This window comes from Phoca vitulina, unplaced genomic scaffold (assembly GCF_004348235.1).
Source record: "Phoca vitulina isolate PV1807 unplaced genomic scaffold, GSC_HSeal_1.0 scaffold68, whole genome shotgun sequence".
In the NCBI taxonomy this organism is placed as follows: Eukaryota; Metazoa; Chordata; class Mammalia; order Carnivora; family Phocidae; genus Phoca; species Phoca vitulina.
Window position 1 is genome coordinate 5,495,282 of NW_022589771.1, and position 20,294 is coordinate 5,515,575.

Below are 20,294 nucleotides of genomic sequence, written 5' to 3' on the forward strand. Positions count from 1 at the left end.
CCTGCCAGGCCACGGGCACAGGCGGCCAGGGCAGCGGGGACTCCTGCGAGCTAGCCCGCAGCCCTCCTCAGCGGCAAAACAAGAGCACGCACCTGCCGGCTCCGCCCCGCCCCGCGCGCCGGCCAATCGCGGGGCGTGGGCGGGGCGTGGGCGGGGCCGGCGCGGCGGGGCGGGGCCAGAGCCCCGGCGGCTGCCCGAGCCGGAGCCCGAGCGGGGCGCAGCAGCCCAGCCTGGAGCGAGCGCAGCCTCGTGCCCGCCGCCCGTGCCCGCCGCCCGCCGCCCGTGCCCGCCGCCCGTGCCCGCCGCCCCCGGGGCATGGCCTGTCTGATGGCAGCTTTCTCGGTCGGCACCGCCATGGTGAGTGAGCGCATCCTTCGCCCCCGGGGCTTGCTTCTATTTTCCAGGAGAGCCAGAAACGCACAAAGACCCACACCCTCACCCTGACAGCCGCCCCTGGGTCCCCGGGGAGAAGCCCGGCTCCCATTGCCTCCCCCGCCCTGGCCACCTGGCGCCTCGGGATGCTCCTTGCCCCGGCAGGGGACGCGGGGAAGGCGGAGGGGCCAGGAGTGTGCGGGAGGCGGCCAGCAGCCCCACAAGTGCACCGATGGCCCCACGATGGCCTGGGGCCTGGGTTCCTGAGCGCACTGGGGAGGGTGGCAGCCTGGGCCCGAGGGAAGGAGGCGGGGGGTCCTCTCTGCCTCCGCGCGCGGCCCGGGCTTGGGGATCCGGCACTTCTCGCGCCACCCTCCGGAGCGCTGGGCACGATCTCGGGGAACAAAAGAGGGAGCTGCTCCCCGCCCGAGAACCAGAGCCTGCGCTGCCCCTGGCGCTCCCCGGGTACAACCTCTCCCGGACCTGCTCGGGAGGGGGCGGCGGATTCCGGGGAGGCAGCCCACGGGCGAGCCTGGATACCTGCAGGTCACCTTTTCTGCACCCTGGACAGAGACCAGGGTGGGGACAGGAACGCGGATCTCTCGTTCCCGAGGGTGCCAGCTCCGTAGAGGGACCACCGGGCGCCGGCAGATTCAGCGCTAGACACAGTGACATCAAGAGCTAGTCCCAGGGGTGCTCCAAAGTCTCCTCTTGCTCCTTTATAAGAGCTCCTTAAACTCACATTAGGGGAAAAACAAAAACAACAAAACAACAAACTAACCATCGACCCATCCATCCTAGGGCCTTTTATTTTTATGCCTAGCACACCGACATTGCAGTTAGGTACTTACAGACTAGATTTCAGGTCATCTAAAGTACAAATAGAAAGTATTCCGTATTCCACCCCACCTCGCCCTCCCTTTCCACCACTCTCTCTATCATCTGTCTGTGGATTTACTATCCTGCTAATTACTCCCCATAAACTGTAAGCCCACAGTGCACAGCACGCGCGGGGTTTCACCCCCACCCCTCGCCTTATTTCATTTTTAGCATCCTGTATTTGAAGTCAGCAGGGCTCAGCAGGATTTGACCGACAGTTACCTCTTGCCTTGAGCCCAAGAAAAAAAAAGCGTAGCTGGCTGTCTGCGCATGCTCTCTCTCACAACTGCATCCTATGCTTCCAAACAGGTTACTGTAGAACACATACCGAGCGTCGCCAGCTCATTATATAATGATTTTGTGTAAACCCATAGAATGGGGCCGCAGACATGTTTAGGACTTTGGTGGAGCAGGGCCCCGTGGCAGGGGGACTCAGCGACCAGCTCCCCTCTCTGGGCATGCCCTGCCTTCAGTACTTGGTTTCTCATGGATGAAGGGGGATGGAAACACAGGGAAGGCAGCCCCTCCTCCTGAGAGCTGCTTTTATCTGGATGAATGTTTGGGTAAGGCTTGGCCATTCTTCCTTTTACATTTGTCCATCTCTTTGGGATTCCTAAATTGTCGGTAATGGAAAATTCAGGAGATTATTGTTAGCTGTATGTAGGTGAGGCATGTTTCCGATCTTTTAGATGCCGCGTAACTCTTGAAGTCATTTCAAAGCTGCAAAAGTGGTTTATACATGTGGAAAAATAATGAAATCGAAATGTTTTAAGGTATAGATGTTTTTATGTCAGGATTTTTTAATGTTATGTTATAGTCTGATACGGACCCAGAACTCCAGTGTTCTGCGCTCACGTGGGGACACTAATGGCTGGGCTCATTTTTTTCAGGGAACATTGTTTTGTTTGAAAAATCATTTTCCTCCTCAAAAATCTTGTATTTTTTTTTAGTTTAAAAAATTCTACCCATGGCGCCTGGGTGGCTCAGTCGGTAAGCGTCTGCCTTAGGCTCAGGTCATGGTCCCAGGGTCCTGGGATCGAGCCCTGCATCGGGCTCCCTGCTCGGCGGGAAGCCTGATTCTCCCTCTCCCACTCCCCCTGCTTGTGTTCCCTCTCTCACTGTCTCTCTCTGTCAAATAAGTAAATAAAAATCTTTTTTAAAAAATAAATAAATAAAAAATTCTACCCAAGTCATAAACAAAGAGCCCTTGAGAGAGCCCCAGGATCCTGAGCTCTTCCCTCACCCCCTGCTCTGGGGTCCCACCTGGGACTGACTGTGCCAGGTGTGAGTCTGGAAAAGCTGACTTGGAGGATGGGCGAAGCACCTGGCCCTGAGCTGGGCTGGGAGGGGCAGGCACGAGGTCCCAACAGGATGGTGGTATTTGGGGCTGTTTGAAGTGGGGTTTGGTGATGATGAGGTCAGCAGTCTAGGTGACCACACAAGTAATACCTGCCTTTTGCTTAGTTAAGAGTGTGACGTTTGGATTATTTTCCCCAGGGCAGTGGCCTTGAGAATTCTTAGCTTGCGTTATCCTCTTAGGTGGCCAGGGTACCCGGGAGGGATCTGCCCTCCAGTTGAAGGGTCCACTGGTCTAGGTGGGCACCAAGCCCAGCAGCGACACATGGAAGAGAGAACTGAGAGAGAAGTGTGTACCAGGGCCTGCTGCCTGCGCCTTTCTCTTCCTTTTCCTCCCTTCCCCATGAGCTGTGGGAAGAAGTTTCTATCTCTCATTGCGTGTCCCTGGGTAAAGAGCATGAACGAGCCTCACAGGGGCCTGAGGGGACTGCTAGAGACCCTCCTCAGCTAAACAGGCAATTCTGTATGCTTGCATTTCAGTTGAAATGAGCACCCAAGAGAATATTCTAGGAATGGCAGGCAGGAACAATTCCAAATAGGGTCTCCTCGGCATTCAACACCCATGAATGGCCTTACTCTTATTTATCATTTATTATGCAGCACAAATTGTGTGTAGATGGGGAGGTCAAAGACAATGCTTGGAAAAGATAGGGAAACATATAGCAAACGGGGAGGGAAGATGTATTTGCTTCATTTTTAATGAGCTCAGGAGGCTGAGGACAAGCTAGCTGCAACCTACATTGCCGGCCGCTCTCATCGGAGGGTGTGTTTCCAGAGAGCTGGTCTATTTCAGAATGACAGTCACTGCCTTGCATCATCCAGGGTTTCATGATTTTATTAATTGGGCAAGGTCATTGGACACCTGTGGAAGAAAGGTGGATAATGGTATGCACCACTTCGGTGTCAGTTTTTTTATGGGGGCGGGATTGTCTGGTTTCCTCAGCTTCTTGTGGCTTTTCCTCTAATGGGCAGGGGCTGGGATGACCCAGGGTCACCTACAACTTGCCTCTAGAAAGCTAAACAATGTCCGAGGGCTGTTAAGGGCACTGGCTGAGACAACAGGGCGCAGAGCAGAAGCCACACAGAGCTGGACCCTGGCTTGGCTACTCATTAACCTTGGGTCTTGGGCAGGAGGCAGTCTCTGTGTCTTAGAGCCCAACTCGAAAAGGAGTGGGAGATGGTGACCTCCCCCTTTGGTGCGGAGATAGTAAGAGGCATCCTCTCTGCAGCCTAGACGTTACTGGGTACAGGTCATTGCCGAATCAATAGTCACTGTTGTTTATGATCACTCACCTAGTATGCAGGAGGCATTATTTAATACTTAAATAATGAGTACTTGATTCTGCCTCCTCCCTCCCTCCCTCTCTCCCAGATCAGTCTAGTCACCCAGCTTTGTCCTACTGGCCTGTCCACTTGCCTCCGCCACCGTCACCCTCCCATCTGCACGTTGCCACAGGAGATGGTTTTTAATTACAGTTTCTGGTCCGTTACCTCCATTTCAGATCCCTTGGTGCCCCCCAAGACTTCTAGATAAAGTGCAAAACCCTTCACAGGGTTGCAAGCACTTCACGTGCAGACCCCATGTGTCTCCAGTTTCCCCTGACCCTCCCTCCCTCCTGCCCTCCCACCCGAAATCGAAATCGGAGCTCCAGCCTCTGAATTTCTCTCAGATCTCCCGATGTTCCACTCCCTCCTGCTGCTGAGCCTTTGCACATGCTGTTCCCTTGCAGGCACCCTCCTCCCACCCCACCCGGCCTCATTCTAGCTCTGGCCTCAGGGCATTGTGACTGCCCGCATTCTTGCCTGGGGCCCAACCTTGAATGGGGAGCTTGCTGAGGCCACAGGCCTTGTCTGCCTGGCTGACCGCTGACCCCCAGGGCTTTGCTGGGGGCTCGCATTCCTGAATGAGTGAGTGAGCGAGAGAAGAGATAGCCTTGGAGTCTAGACCCGCATCATGATACGGGTTGAGGATCTGCTGCAGTCCTGTGGTGGGTGCCAGGGAGAGGGGCTGCGGTCTGGATGGGCCATGGCAGCTGGGATGCCAGGGAGGAGGTCCTGGGGGCCACTGCTGGTGAGGAGCTGCTGGATGCTCCCTGCTCCCAGCTGGACGCCCACGGTTGGAGCCGGGTCTGCCCGCAGGATGTGGGTTTGGAAGCAGACATTAAGGCTTTCCACGGAGGTGGCGGGTGGGGGGGCATGGGCTTCGGGGACCAGGCCTGGAGCTCCCTGCCTTCCCCACCGCTCTCTCCACTAACCCCCGGTGCACTGATGGAGTCCAAGCAGGCCGTGAAGTTGGAAGAACGGCATGTGCCCCCAGCGGGCAGGATGGGTGAGCAGAGGGCTGGCGCTCGGCGGCTGCTGTAGGTGCTGCCCCTTGGCCGAAGCCAAGCGTGTGCCGAGCTCGGGCGGGGCCTGCCGTCGTCCCTTCAAGGGGCCCCAGCACCGAGGGCAGTGGGCAAAGCCACGGCAGAGGCCACGTCCCGCAGCTCCCCCTGCGGAGCGGAGAGGCGCTGAGGAGTCCGTGGCCAGGCAGACACAAGCCTTCCCTGCCTCTGCCTCGGGAATGTAGGAACCTACTTATGTTTGCGGGCGAGATGTCTCACATGCCCGGTGCCGGCAGCAAACCGAGCTTAGTTTTCTCAGTTTTACTTTGCACTTTAATTTTTATCCACAGAATGTTATAGTCCGTGAGCTAAGTTTTGATTTGGTTAAGCTTCTCAGAGGTAGGAGATGCCTGGGAGGGCTGTGTGTGTATGTCTTTTACTTAAAGAGCAAAGCAACATTTTCAAACATGACGAGAACCAGAAATCCCTGTGCCCACATCTCCCCTGGCCCTACGTGTGCTTCTAAATATTCGGAACCTTCAAGCCCTCCAAGATTTTTTTTTTTTAAGATGTATTTACTTATTGTTTTAGAGAGGGGGGAGGGGTGGAGGCAGAGGGAGAGAGAGAGAATCTCAAGCAGACTCCCCGATGAGCGAGGAGCCCGATGCGGGGTTCCATCTCACGACCCTGAGATCAGAACCTGAGCTGAAATCAAGAGTCCGGCTGAGCCACCCAGGCGCCCCAGCCCTCCAAGATTTTTGAGCCTTTCTTTTTTTTTTTTTTTTTCAAGATTTTATTTATGTATTTGACAGAGAGATAGAGAGCACAAGTAGGCAGAGGGAGAGGGAGAAGCAGGCTCTCCACCGAGCAGGGAGCCGGACATGGGGCTCGATCCCAGGACCCCAGGATCATGACCTGAGCCGAAGGCAGCCGCTTAACCAACTGAGCCACCCAGGCGCCCCGATTTTTGAGCCTTTCAATACCATGATGTTATAAATAATGCCAGGTCGGGGCGCCTGGGTGGCTCAGTCGTTAAGCGTCTGCCTTCAGCTCAGGTCATGATCCTAGGGTCGTGGGATCGAGCCCCGCATCGGGCTCCCTGCTCAGTGGGGAGCCTGCTTCTCCCTCTCCCACTCCCCCTGCTTGTGTTTCCTCTCTCGCTGTGTCTCTCTCTGTCAAGTAAATGAATAAAATCTTAAAAAAAAAAATAAAAGAAATAATGCCAGGTCTTCAATGGTATAGTCAGGGACCCTAATGAGGGTGCTCTAACGGGGGAAGAGCAGTGTGTCTGCAGTCCTATGGCAGGCAGAAGGGCGTGGATCATCAAAGAGGGTTATCGATGGGCTCTCCCAATCAGGCAGACGGTCCTCAACCATATGGAGGAGAGGTGCCAAAGGCCCACACTTTTGGCACCGTGGAATGTTCTCTTCGGATTCGAGAGACAGCCAGGAAAAGCACAGCATAATCTTTGTCCACCCCAGGGTTCTTCTGTGCTTTGGAGGTACCTGAAGCACATCGATCTGCTCAGCATTGCCAAGCCATTAGATAAGGATATTCCTTACTTTGCATAAATACTTTTGGTTCTTGGCATATCTGTAACAGTTCGGCTGACTCCCAATGGAAGCTTCAAAAAGCCAACGTCACTACAAAACATCAGGTCCTCTGGTGTTCAGGTGGGAGGAACACCTCCTTTTTTGATGACTCAATTCAGGGATCAATTCTGCCCCTCATCTGATTGTAGGGCTTGGAGCGAGCTCCAGAGAGTGTCTTTGTCTCCATTTCCTCGTGTGTATAACAGAGAGAGAGAGAAAAAAAAATCAACCTTTCCAACTTTCCAGTGCTATTAGGAAGAGACAGTGAGAGGCAGAATTGGAAGTGAATTGGAAAATTTGCAAGGAAGGCACAAGGCCGATTCCCACAAACCCCAGCAGTTTGAGTGGAATCATGGCTCTTGGGAAATGTTTATGAGCTTCCACAGGAAGGCATGAAAAGAGCTCATTTTAAGTAAAACTCTTTCAGTTGCACATTTCCTAGGGACCCCCATGCATCTTTACTGGGTCTTTGAATGAGCGTACTTACTGTAAATAGTTAATTTTTTACATTGGCCGGTGTTTGACCGTTCAAGACAAGCAATGAGTTTATTATAGTTTTGTGAGTCGATTTGATGATTCCACAGTGAGACTTCGGTAGATTAGTCTAATATTCTACCTTAGGCATATATATATATTTTTTTTTTTTTAATAGAAGAAGCAGCGATGGCTAGAGATGACAAATCCCTCCGGGTAAGCACGTGGCGGATAGTCGATGACCGCGAGCCTCATGGCCGGGTCTCTGGTGCCCTTCCCTTCGCGGAGCTCCTAACCTCTCTTGGTGCTTCCTCTGCTTCCTCCCTGTTTTTCTAGAATACCAGCAGTTATTCCACAGCCATGACGGAGCCGAAGTCCGTGTGCGTCTCGGTGGATGAGGTGGTCTCCGGCCACACGGAAGCCTCGGAGACGGACCTGCTGAACGGACATCTGAAAAAGGTGGACAACAACCTCACGGAGGCCCAGCGCTTTTCGTCCCTGCCGCGCAGGGCGGCCGTGAACATCGAGTTCAAGGACCTCTCCTACTCGGTCCCCGAAGGACCCTGGTGGAGGAAGAAAGGTAGGGAGGGCTGCTGTGTGCGCTGGGGGCGGGCGGCGCCTGTGGGGGAGGCGGCTGGTGGGCTGGGACAGTTGGGGGCTGGAAGTCGGGAGTCTGCTCAGTCTCGTCGCTGCCGCTGCGGCCCATTTCTTGACTGGCTCTGTGCCCGACTTGTCCTCACCTCTAACGCGAACAGGCTGGATGAGAGGACCCCAGATTGATGGTGGCTCTTCAGTCCTGGTAGGAAGACAGGGACTCTCACGAAGGCCGGCCAGCACCTGCTTGTGCTGGCTGCCAGCGTGGGCTCGGCCCTCTTCGCTGGATGCCCCTCACGTTGGTCTTTCGAGAGGACACGATTTCTTACTGTTCCGGAGGGCAAAGGAAGGGAGGCGCTTCTCCCAAGTTTGAAGTCCAAAGTAGCCAGTGACCTAAAGCGGCCTCTCTGGCCGCCGATCATCTACATTATGGGTGGTGCCGATGGGCTATAAATAGACTGTTGTCAAATGAGCCACGGAAATGAAAATAGAAGAGAGAGAGGATGGGACTGGGAGGTTCTGGAGTTTGCCGCCGTTTGCTGCGTGGTCACGGGATTTGGTGACCGATGCCGGTATTTGGAGTTTTTTTAGCCGCCTGGATGTTCCTGTGCTAGCTCGAGATTTCCAAAGTGTGTAGAGTTAATGCGTCCCTGGGTTGGTGTTTTTTTTTCCAGCCTGACCTATGTGCCCATCCTGCACCCCTCTTTCAGGCGGGTGGGGGGGCTGTTGGGAGAGGGCATGTCCCACGTCCCCCAGGAACAACAGCCTGTGGCTTCTAATGAGCCCTTTACAACTACGGGGACATCTGTGAGGAACCTGGAACAAGGACAGTGAGCCAGGTACCACTGGCATATTGTATTTTAGGACTCTCAACTGAAATCCAGAGTCAGACCTTCCTTCTTTTCAAGGCAGACCCACCAAGACTTTTTTAGATTTCATGTTCCTGTCTTTTCCCGCTATTACCTTCATTTTGTTCTCCTACTCCCTTGAAGCTAAGTTGTTGAGATTGTTGGCATGGACGCTCTGGGCTTCCTTGTGACCATGGTGCTGGACTCTTGATGGACTGGCCCCTGGGACCTGCTCGCCACATTGGTTACCGGATGACTTTATGTCTGTTTATACAAGTAGGAACACATCCTGAGCTTTATCAGTGGCCGACTGTATGTTGCCATCTGATACTTACATTATCAGAGTTTGCCAGCCAGTGTTGTAAGGAAAGAAAGCCCGTGGCAGGCTCAGGGTTGGGCCTATTCGTGTGAGCCCATTGAAGTTTCAACACAGGCTTACAGCCTTTTCCTTCTCACCGTAAAGAAAAACCTTAGGGAAAAACTCGCTGAGCCATCAGGAGGACCTTGCTGTTTTGGCTCGGTTGGTCTAGACAGACAAACTGCGGCAGGCCTTCGAGGGGCAGAGGTAGATTCCGGCACGTCTGTTACGTGTGGCCGCGGGAACGGTCGTGAGGCTTGGATGGGTGTCCTGGATAGTGAAGGTGCCATGCAGCGCAGGCATGCAAACACTGGAAAACGGTGGCAGAATCTCCATTTGACATCCAACACAGCAAGTGTTCATGGTGTGCAAGTGGAGAACAGCATTTCCTATTAGGTAAGGGGCTTGTGAATCCCATACTCTACGTGTCAGAGCTGGTCCCGCTAATTGTCCAAGCTAGCCAGCGGTGATGGCCTCTTCATTAGTGAGGGAGGGGCCTCCCCTGCCCGTTCCCAGCAGCCCCCTAGGAAGCTCCACCCAGGTGGCCTCCAGACAGACACTTGCCCTACAGTAACCTGCGTGGGCTCAGGAGGGGAGGAGCAGGAAGTGGGCCCCACAGGACCCGCCGGTGAGTCACAGATGGTTAGGGCCAAAGGGGAAATGGGCACGATCGGCCTGGTGTGTCCCGGTGGCTGGCTTCTGAACCAGTGGGGCCTGATCTCTCTGTCTGGCTTCCTTCCCTGCCCCCCTCAGCAGCACCTGTTTCCGCTCTGCTCCCCCAGCCCTGCCCCCGCTGGGCGCCCCATCATTTCCCTTGTTCTCAGTACCCTGCAATTCAGAATTTAGATGGCTTTCCACTCCCCATAAATTAAGGGTGGGAAATGCTTCTCAGGAAAGGAAACTGAGTGGTGGAGGGCTTTGCCCATGACCCTGAGCTCGTCAGCCAGGCCGTTTCTAACTCTGCGGCCCGCCTGGGTGCCCATGCCTCGGCTGATGCAGGGCGTCAGGGAAGCAGCGCCGCCCCTCGAGGCTTGCTGCCCACCGCGGCTTGGCGGGTTGGCTGCCCCGTTAGGCTGCAAGCTGCAGCCAGGGCCAGAGCTTCCAGAACGAGGGAAGGTAGTTGCTGATGCAGCTCACGCTCACTGCGTCATCACCATCAGGCTCTTAAGCGCTACATCCAGTGGGCTCGGGACTTGGGGACTGTATCTCTCCAACTAAGAGGCCCCCAGGACAAATCATAAAAGTAGGCATGAAATCTGGAAGCCGTCATCGGGGCTGCCCCAGGAGAAGTCCCTGGGCTGGTACCCGTGAATCTGCCTTTTCTACCCGGTTCACCACATCCTTATCGGCGAGACCCCTCCTTGGGGGGTCCCGCTCCTTTGCCCTCAGTGTGGGATCCTGCCTTTCCTGCTTTTGTTCCTCTGATTGCTGGCAACTGCCTCAGCCCCCAGCCATGATTCGGCTAAGCTGAGAAGTCCCACCCAGCCACTCTGCGCATCCCAGTTTCTCACTGTGGCCATTGTGAATCTGGCACCACTTCTGTGTGAGGCCACGTGTGGCCAGCCTTCGGGGCAGGGGCTCTTTCTCTTACCTCTCTTGCCATATTAGTTTTGCTGACTTTTTTTTGTTTTTAAGGTTTATTTCTTTTAGAGAGAGAAAGAGAGAGAGCGGCGGTGGGGGGAGGGACAGAGGGAGAGAGAGAATCTCAAGCAGACTCTGCACTGAGCACGGAGCCCAACGTGGGCCTCAATCTCACCACCCTGAGATCGTGACCTGAGCGGAAACCAAGAGTCAGACTTAACCGACTGCACCACCCGGGCGCCCCTGTGGGGTTTTTAATTGTTTAGAATTCAGCTTTATGTGTTGAACTCCCCGTAGCGTTCACACGGCCTGGATGTCCTGGCATTTCTGGGACGTGAGTTCCTGGAGGGCCCGGCCCCAGAGAGCCGCAGTGACGGTGCAAGGTCAGAGCCAAGGCTGGACCCGCGCGCGGTCCAACTCCTGCTCCAGGTCTCTTTCCATCACAAAGACACTGGGCCGCTCCGTACATTCCAGGGCAGCCTCTTTCTCCCACGGCTTCTCCCAGAACCAGGCGCTGGGACCCAGCTCGACACAGAACGCTGCAGCAAAGCTTGGTGATGCGAATGGAATAATATTATAAACTCCTACACAATCGTTTTAAAGAAAGAGAGCGTCCTAATCCTTGGAAAAAAGGTGGCAGGTGAATCCGTGACATCATTGGTAAGATGTCAGGAGCTGGTTCTTTAACCCCCTTGAGCGGGACGACTGCCAAGCACTGAATATGGAGTTTAACAAACATCTCTACATTTTCAATTGTAGTAATGTTTTCACCATATGATTAATGATGTCTTTGGAGGAAAAACTAGACCGTATAATAGATTCCTAGTAGAGAACATAATTGTGAAAGAAGTGTTCTCAGGAGAACAGAGTACGCCCCAAGGATAATTTCGCCAGCTTCTGATGCAGTAATTACTTTCCCCCAAGGAGTGCACTCACATAGCACGAGCTGATGGGACAAATGATCTGGAAGAGTGTGGACGTTGGCCCGGTCAGACTAGCCACTGTGTCGGGATGTGTCGGGACAGAGGCCCTCAGTCACCCTCAGTGTGACTCACTTTGAAAGCGGCTTCCATTCTTGTAAAGAAGACACAGTGTTGGCAATATTTAGGACCCCTGCTTAAGAACAGAATCCACATCATGAAATTCTCAGGTGAACACTCCGTGACGAGGACGTTTTACACTTAAACAGCACTTCCAGGCTTTCAGAGCTGGTTCACACAGCGCTCTCGTCAGGATGGGACCCATCACAATGAACAAGAAGAGTACTTGGGGTACTGGATAACGCTGCTCCCCAAGGAGACCCGAGTAGTTTCTATCTGGAGAATTAAAGCAATTGGTAAGGCCACTTGGCTCAGGGGCCAATTCTGCCCTCTCTTCCCATGGGATGCATGAGGTTCAGAAGCAGGGCCCAGGTCCCAGGAGCACAGAACATGGCAATTGAAAAGCGGGTCTGTACAATTTGGGGCCAAGACCCAACGAGACACCTGGTAAGTCCCTGGCCCCAAGGCAGCACCCCTCGGACCACCGTGGCCTGGGGGTGTTATGCCCCGTTTGTTGAAAGCATTAGGCACTGCCTTGATCGTTAATGCTGATAGATTTCCCTTTTAACTGATCTGTGGGGACGTCAGTCCCCTTCGCCATTCATAAGGACCCAGAAAGGATCTCCTGAGCCTTTGGAGAAGCTCCAGCCATCCTGTCCCCTCACCAGGGAGGTGAGCTGCTGTGTATGGCATGCTTTCACACAAACAGGTGACATGATTCTTAGAAATTAAATACACCTCCCATGATTACCTGGTGACAAAGTTCAGGTTGAGAAGGAAAGGAATCCTATCTGGGGCTTTAGAGAGTTTTCTTTACCACTCCTGAGACTGGCACTTGTCTCAGCATGGTGATTCTGATGGAATGGAATAGCACGGGCCTACTCTGAAACCCGACCTCCCAGCCTCGGCCTCGCTAAATAACCGGGAAGCAGTTAAAACATTCTGGGTGGATCCACATCGGATTATCTGTCCTGCTTTGTGTCTAAGCTTTAAAAATGTGTTTCTCAAATTAAAGTTTGCTTTCTCTTAATTTCCAAAGCTACCTCCCAGGGCCTGCAATGACAGACTGGCTAAAATGAGTGGAATGTGCCACTAATAAATCCCTTTCAGGAATTCCATTAAGGGAAGACTGGATCCCAACCAAGCGCTGGCTGGCTCGATGCAGCCCACAGGGGCAGGGATGGAGAGGGAAGGCCGCGAGAGGACTGTGGGGATCCCACGGCAGCTGTAGGTTTGCAGAGGGCTGGGGCTGCTCAGGTTCAAGGGGGCTTATATATTCCCCAGCATGAATGAATGACTTTTGTGCTTCTTGGGAACCATCACGCTAAGGTGGATTTTCTTTTGGGTAAAAAGAAGATTGTTTCTAATACTCTGCCTTTGTCTTTATCTGAGGCTGTAGCCAGTCTTCTAGTGCAGTGTGGTGAGACTATACCTTGCTCACAAGGGCTCCTTGCTTGAGGCTGGGGCATTTACAAAGGAAGCCCAATGGCCCTATGTTGCCGTGGAGAGCCCAGACGCTGGAGCGCTCCTCCCTTCCCCTCTGGGGCCACTTCTTAGGTCCTCAGTACTTGGTGGCTCCCTGGGGCAGGCAGGCAGGCCACCCGCTCAGGCCCTTCGGTGATGAGGTCTTCTGGAACAGTTTTGATCTTCTGCTTCCTAGGCTTTGAAAGAGGCTTTGGAAACATGTGGAGGATGGGCCGGCTCCCCAACAGAATCATAACAGAGGAATGCAGAGTGACCATGACCAATACCAGAGGGGTTGCTAGTTTACGAGGAGAACGTTAACATCCAAGAGTCTCAGTGCTCCCCTTCTCGATACCCTGCATGGAAGCCCAACCATCCCCAGCTGGGACCGGCCATCAGGTTCACCAGGGAAAGGTGTGGCACCGTCAGGCGGATGGCCCCTGCAGACGTGGCTTCGGTGGCCCAGCCAGCATTGGCCTTGAGGTTTCCTTTTCTCCTCCGCTTCCATGGCCGGCCACCCTGTCACCTTCCCATCTGCAGCTTCTCTGTTCGGGCACGCTTACCTTTTGCCATTTTCCCAGAGAGTCTGCTTGTTCTGCCATCTGGTCTCCTTGAGGAGACTTTGCAGGGCTGTGCTCTGCTCAGTGGGGTGCTGGTGTCCCTGTCTTTTTGAAGACATTCTTGCCACCCTCATTTTCACCTGCCAGGTGGGTGCCCTCCTACCCTCCTTTAACACCCCAGATATGTTCATATCTTGAGAACTGCACGTTCTGGAGCTCAAGTCCTCTGTTATTAACCAGAACCTAATCTTCGGAGGCAAAGAAATAACCCAAGGCGACATTTTGCTGAACATGAAACCATTTCTGTTGTTTATAAATTGGCAGAAAGAAATGTTTAGTAACCATACACCTGCTCTTTTTGAGTTCAGTTCTGGAATCAACAGATTTGCTTATTTAAGGAACAAAGGTAACCACGTAGTCAGGGTAAATCTGACCCGTCCCATCCAGGGGTTTGTAGAAAGGAGGTGCATTCTCTATCAAATCCGTGCTGACCGGCTTCCAAAACCTTTGTAGGAAAGCTTACCTTCAAATGAAATCTATCTAATACTGAGTGTTTGGCTCATAATATGAGACAAGGCACCAAGAGGAGTTTTCAAGGTCAAGGCTGGAGGCCGGCATGCCTGCAGGAGCCAGTCTGAGTCCAGCCATTAGCTTCACTTCTCACTCTTTGGCTGTGTCGTCAGCCCCCGGCGGCCCGCTCTGTGAGCGGCATTCTGTGTCAACATGAAGACATGCCAGAGTGACTCTAAGACTCTTGTTATGTCCAACTGAGACCTATATTTAGAGTCCGAATCTTGGAGGCCCACGGGGGCTTCAAAGCTCCCTTAGTCTGACCTCCCTCCGGTGGAGCAACTCTTCTTGCTGTTTCCCCACCAACGGGCGGCCGGCCTCGGTCTGGGCGCTTGCAGCAAGCAGGAAGGGCCACCTCCCCGTGCAGCCAGGTCCTTGCTCGCACATGGTGATTCTTAGAAAAGGCGTCTGTCTGTGGAGCTGAAACTGAATTTGAGTTCATCTGTTGATCCCAGTTCCGCTTTTTGGAACTTTGCAAAAACACTTAGCATCTTGGTCTTGAAATAAGCTCACAAATTAGGAAGAGAAAAGCCTAACCAAGTACAAAACAATAACCGCGTGTGTCAAGACCCAGGGCCACCTGAGAAGGAAGACACAGAAGCATGTGGCCCCTAGAGGAAAGGAGGCTCGAGTCCCCCTTTGGGCGCGGGCATCACCACGGCATCCCTGGGGGGCAGGGCAGTGAGCAGAGCTCGTGCTCTCCGTCCCTCAACTGAGGAGCGGAGCTTCACAGACGGAGAGAACATGAGGCCGTCTTTCTGTTTCTTTTATTGTCATAAGGCAACAAAAAGTCCCCTGCCTTCATATCTCGGTGGCCTGTCTTGAAACTGAATCTTTTTAGCAGGAGTTTTATGGGATTTCTCACTTGTTATTTCTGCCCTCCCACTTTTTTAGGAGAAGTGCTTATTTATTTTTTTTAATGAAAAGATAACTGTTCCCTAAGCACATGCTGTTGGCTTTAGCACGTTGCATCCTAAAGGGCTCGTGGGAAAGTCATGGGGGCGTATCTGCACGGACATCTCACCCAGGAGTAAAGGAGGTTTCCAGGGAGGCAGATCTTGGATTCAGGCTTAAACCTCAAGTCGTAACTACCTGCCTCTCAACAAGCTCCACTGAGAACTCACCTCCTTTTGTCATGTCCTAGGCGCAGGTCAAACGAAGTGTGTGAAATGTTCTTTGCGTGCGACATACACAGCCCCAGGCCCTGGTCACAGCTGGGGCAGCGCAGACGGCCTCCCTACCTCCCTGGGGAGGCGGTTCCCAGATTTCCTACATGGGCTAGGCTGGGGGAGGGGGCACTTTCCTTCTCTGGCCTGGGTAGGAAGCCGGGCCACCTGGGTGGGGACTGCGCTGAGCACCTCTGCCTGTCCTCACCCTCCAGGATGGGAGTGTCGGGCCACCTGCCTTGCACCTGCACGTTCCTCCGCGAGCCTGGCTTGTTACCAAAGAACCAATTCATTCTGGCAACTTTCACCTGCACCCTCTCGGCAAAGTGAGGCTCTGGCCGCCGGCCTAGAGGAGGCTCTTCAGCGGGCTTTAAATACGGAGCACCGCCCCCCCCCCCCCCACCTTCCCGGGCTGTACTGTGTGAACGCTGACTCCGCAGGGCTGCTGCCCCGGGGGGTGAGGGGCGCGCTAGTCCCCGCCGGACGGGGGACGCACCTGCTCCCACATGCAGCTCAGGCTGCGGGTCTGGGGGAGGCTGCCCGGAGGATTTTCGTGCGCCTTGGGAACCCTAAATTCTCAAGGGCTGCTAGAGCCGCGCACGGCCCGGCCCCTAGCGCGCGCGCAGATGCGGGCGGGGCAGGTGCGCGCCGCCGCGCGTGCGCAGTGGCCGGCGCCCGCCGGGGCCGCCGCCCGCGCCGGGGTTACTCTCGGTCAACGCTCGCGGGTAACCTCGGCGGCGCGGCGCGATTGGCTGCGCGCGGGGCGCTGTTGCTAAGGCGAGCCTGGGGGCCGAGCGCGGGCGGGACGCTGCGGCCCTGCGGGCGGCCGGGTCTCCGCCTCCCCGGCCCCGAGCCCCGTTGCTCTTGGGACCCGCGGCGTGCAGCCCCGGTGCTCCGCCCGCGCCCGACGAACCCCTGCGCCGGGGCCGCGCGCGCTCCTGCCCGGAGCCCGACTTGACTCCGGACACGTCACTCAAGTGGATCTGATGAATGGAGAGAACCTTCACTCGATGATGATTATCTTGATGTCCGTTTAAGCATAACTGGGAGGCTCGGCCGGAGTGGGAACAGCATACGGACATTGAGAAAGGCCAACCGCAGGGAAACGGCGGGTGTCCTGGGTGGTGTCTGCGTCCTTGTTCGTGCCAGCTTTCATCATCAGCCTGGGGAGGGCTCACGGATTTCCTAGACTTCTCTTTAAAGTGGAAGGTGGCGCCATCAGGTCGTTGCCTTTGAGACGACCGACCTCTGAATCCCTATAAAGTGTTCTTGTCTCCCATCCAAGTGCTTGTCTCGTTTTGTTCCAGGCTCACCTGTAGGTGGGGCCGAGCAGGTTGGGCGGGAAGCGCCGGCCCCAGCCGTGGCGCCCTCTCCACCGTCAGGTCAGCCTTTAAAAATGAGCAGGGCGGCTTCTGGAATCCTGGAATTCCCCTGAGGAATCCGGGGCGGGGGATGCAGTAAGCGGGCTGGAATCCGGAGGCCGGGCTGCTGCGGGGCTGCCTGCTGAGTCACTCCCGTGCGGGGCGTGTCAGCCAGGCAAGGAGAAGTAACCCCCGAACTCAACCGTGTGTTTTCTGGAGCATCTAGTACACATTTCGGCGAACCCGCAAACGTGATGGTAAACACAGCTTCTGCAGCTGGACCTGCGAATGGCGCGGTGGAATTGGGTGCCGTCTTTCACCCTCCATGGGGACCCGGGCTTTCTCCAGACACATGCGGCTCAGGTGCATTTGGGCTTCATTTCGGTGTGTTATGAAACATTAAACACCCTCACTCATAGGCTTTGCTCAACCCTTTGGGCTCCTGACCCAATGCAAGGAGACTAAGATCTAATGATTTTTCTCACAGTCTTGGGTTTTACTGGGTTGCTTATTTGATTTTGTGACGGTAGTGTTGACCTTTTTGTAAACCGACATAAGGCCCACAGAGTTCCCAAGTCTCTGAGGTTTGCTGAGCTGAAGGCAGAATATACAGGAAATCAGAGACGGTGGTGGGTAAGTTTCATCACCATAAATTCCCTTTTAGGTTTTCTGGAGGATTTGCTGGTACGGAGGGTAATAACTTTTGCAAAAAGAAGGAAGTGCACATTTCTGATAACTGAGACATTCCATTATCATGAACAGTAAAATGCATGTTGCTAACATAAGATCATACCATATACAAAAGTCTGGTTGAAAAGTGGGGGGCCCAGTGTTCGTGCAAAGGAAGCTTGCGGTTTTCCTGTTTCTAAGAGCTACATACCAACTTGTCCAGAAAGTGGTTATGTCTTCAATGGTGTGAGCAGTGAGCCTTCTAACCTAATCTGCGTCTGGTCCTGCTTCCCTTAGGTTGTTAATGAATGTGCCACACGCTCTGGGCCAAAGCACCCCACTTTTCCTGCCTCTCATTTTTATCAGGCTCAGAGAGGAGGATGATCACAATCATCTTGTCTCTTTCTCTGTTCATAGGAATGTTCTGTGTGTCTCGATTTTGGAATTGGGTATGTCTCAAGGGCTCCCCTTGGGCCCCCTCCTGCTTGTCTCCAGAATCTTCTCTCTGAGGCCACTCTGCAGGGGTAGCCAGGCAGAACTGCTCACAGTGTTTGCGTGGTCTTTTCCTGCACCATGCCCCCTGCCAGGAGCCTGCCTTGCCTCCGCAGGCTGGGGAAGCGTTCCTTCACCCACCCTTCCCTCTACGGCTTGTGCCTCCCTCCCATGGTCATGGCACTCAGCACACGATTTTGTGGTTTCCTTTCTCTCCACTTCCAAATAGGGCTTATGTCAGTTACCCCTTCTCCCTGCGGTCCTGCCCTGGGCCTGGCTCAGTGGGCGCTCACTGCCAATTGAATGAATGGACTAACAAAAGCCTAGGTCACAGTAGAACATACGTTCACCCTGGAAGAGATCTCAGGACAGCAGGAGCCTCGAGGAGATGGGACACTTGGATCTTCCCTGGCTGTGTGGAAGCCCATGAGCCACCTCTGGCCGACCACCCAGGAGGAGGGGCTGCTTGCTGTTTCCTTGGGTCAGCCCAGCCCACGCCTCACCTTACAGCACCCTGGAAGGGCAGGCTGGCAGGCAGGTGGGGGATTGGGTGGTGGTAGGTCTGGATTCTGGGCCAGGCCAGGCAGCCTGCTCTTGGATCCTGGCTACTCCCTTTCTGAGCCACGTGGTACTGGGCCTCAGTCCCAGCATCTGCAGAATGGGGTGAGGAGAGTACCATGCTCAGGGGGTTGGAGCGGGGAGTGGCTGAGGCCCGCCCACACCAGGAGCAGCACACAGCGGGGCGCACTTCAGTGCCGTAGGACAGACTTGGCCCACATGCTGGATTCTGTGTTCTTGGCTTCATTGAGGATCTCACTCATGAATAAGAGCAATGATACCAGCAACCACATGGGAAGCTCTCCTCACCATTCCCTTGTGGCTCAGAGCAGGGAGGTTCTCTGTCCCTGAAACAGAGTGCCCTCCCTCACCCGGGACCCACGATCTCGTGTCCCGATGCCCCGGGCTATCTGCCCTGTCTGAGGAAGACCGTTGACAAGCATCCTGGGAGTTGTGCTCCAAGGGAATTTCTGTACTGTCCCTTATCTAAGGCATCCGGGCTTCCTGCTCATGGTTACTATCAGGACGGACCCCCATCATTTCAGGGATGTGAACAAATACCTTATTTAAGGCTTGTGTGCTTCTGTGGATGAGCTAGGCAGAGGTTCCATTATTTCTGGGGGGTCTTCGAGCACTTTCAGCTCGCCGGCTCATGCAGGTTGCATTGCTGAGACTACTGACACAGAAGCATCTACACTGTTGTGACAGGATGGAAATTTCCACCATAGGAACAATGTTCCCAGCAACATTACACTTCAGAATTTGGCTCAGGAGCGAGGTTCATGTGGGTTATCTTACGAGGGTGTGAGATGTAATCAGGTGCTGCGCATGTTAGTCTTGTGGCTAGATTTTCATGGCTGCAAACTAAGGACGTCATGCCGACTGCTCGCGCACAGGCAGCCGTAGTGGGGCCGGCGGCCTCTCAGGCATGGGCCGTGGTAGGCCGTGGTCTCGGCGTGGTGGCTGCATCGCCAGCCTGTGGATCTCGTTCTTGCATTTGCAGATAGTAAGTGTGAAATCCTGTCAGGTTGTAGTTTTGTAAAAAATGCGTATTCCTTCCTTTGAGTCATAAGTAAATGTGTAACAAGGCGGAGGTTAAGATGAACTGAGTGATACCTGGGGCTTAGTTAGAATCTTCTTTCTTTCTCCTTCTCTCTTTCTTTTAATAAAAGGACCGCAGGTCCTGCACCTTCTAGCAACATGCGCTCTGTGGAGGAGGGTTGGGCTTGGGAATGTGGGCTCCAGAATGAGGGAGTGTGTGTTCGAAGCCCGGCTCTACCACCTACGGTCTGGGCAGCTGGGTGGGTTACCTCACCTCTCTGTGAAAGGCCATCGTCATCAGCACCATCGTCATCCATCTCATGGGATCAAATAGCTTCATACATAGGAAGCGCTGTGCCCAACATGTAGTGGTTTTTTCATTTTTTTAAGATTTTATTTATTTGGAAGAAAGAGAAAGAGTGGGGGAGGTACAGAGGCAGAGGGAGGGAGACAGAAACCCAAGCAGACTCCCCGCTGAGTGTGGGGCAGACATGGGGCTCGATCCCATGACCCTGACATCACGACCTGAGCCGAAACCAAGAACTGGATGCTCAACCGACTGCGCCACCCAGGTGTCCCCCCCAACATGTAGTGTTTAATAAACAGTAGCTACAATCCTTATGAATGGTTTTATATGTGACGTAATAATATAATCACAGTAGCCTAGAATCAATAGGCTGGATCAAAGCCACTTGGTTATCATTCTAAAACTTAAGTTTGGGGTAAAAATCTTAGGCTTTAAAATAAGAGCAGCAGAGCTGGTTCACGGTGACACGTCACAGCCGCGAGCTCGCATGACCCTCACCTCGACCCCACAGGGGAGGGGAGAGGAGCCACGTGGGACAGCCGCGGTCATGGGTTGTAGGTCTTGTCTTAGAGGGAGGTTTGAGCCTCGTGTAGCCACCTTGGGCTTCAGGGCACCGGCGTGGGTAGGACAGGAGGGTGGAGGCATGACCTGCCTCGCTGCGTCCCCAACACCATGTGGGGCCACGTGT

General features: G+C 54.2%; 1 protein-coding gene across 4 annotated transcripts in view; it reads left to right on the top strand.

Annotated features, from left to right (window-relative positions):
* The first annotated feature begins 268 nt into the window (after positions 1-268).
* ABCG1 (ATP binding cassette subfamily G member 1) overlaps positions 269-20,294 on the top strand; it is a 55,717-nt gene continuing 35,691 nt past the window's right edge. For 2 of the 4 annotated variants that reach the window (XM_032392555.1, XM_032392557.1), the window contains exons 1-2: positions 269-357; positions 7,334-7,577. In XM_032392555.1, the coding sequence (XP_032248446.1) occupies positions 316-357; positions 7,334-7,577 (286 nt within the window). In that variant the 5' untranslated portion in view covers positions 269-315. Of the gene's footprint in view, positions 358-1,437; positions 1,815-7,333; positions 7,578-20,294 lie in introns of those variants that run through there. The other 2 variants (XM_032392554.1, XM_032392556.1) reach the window with 2 other exon arrangements.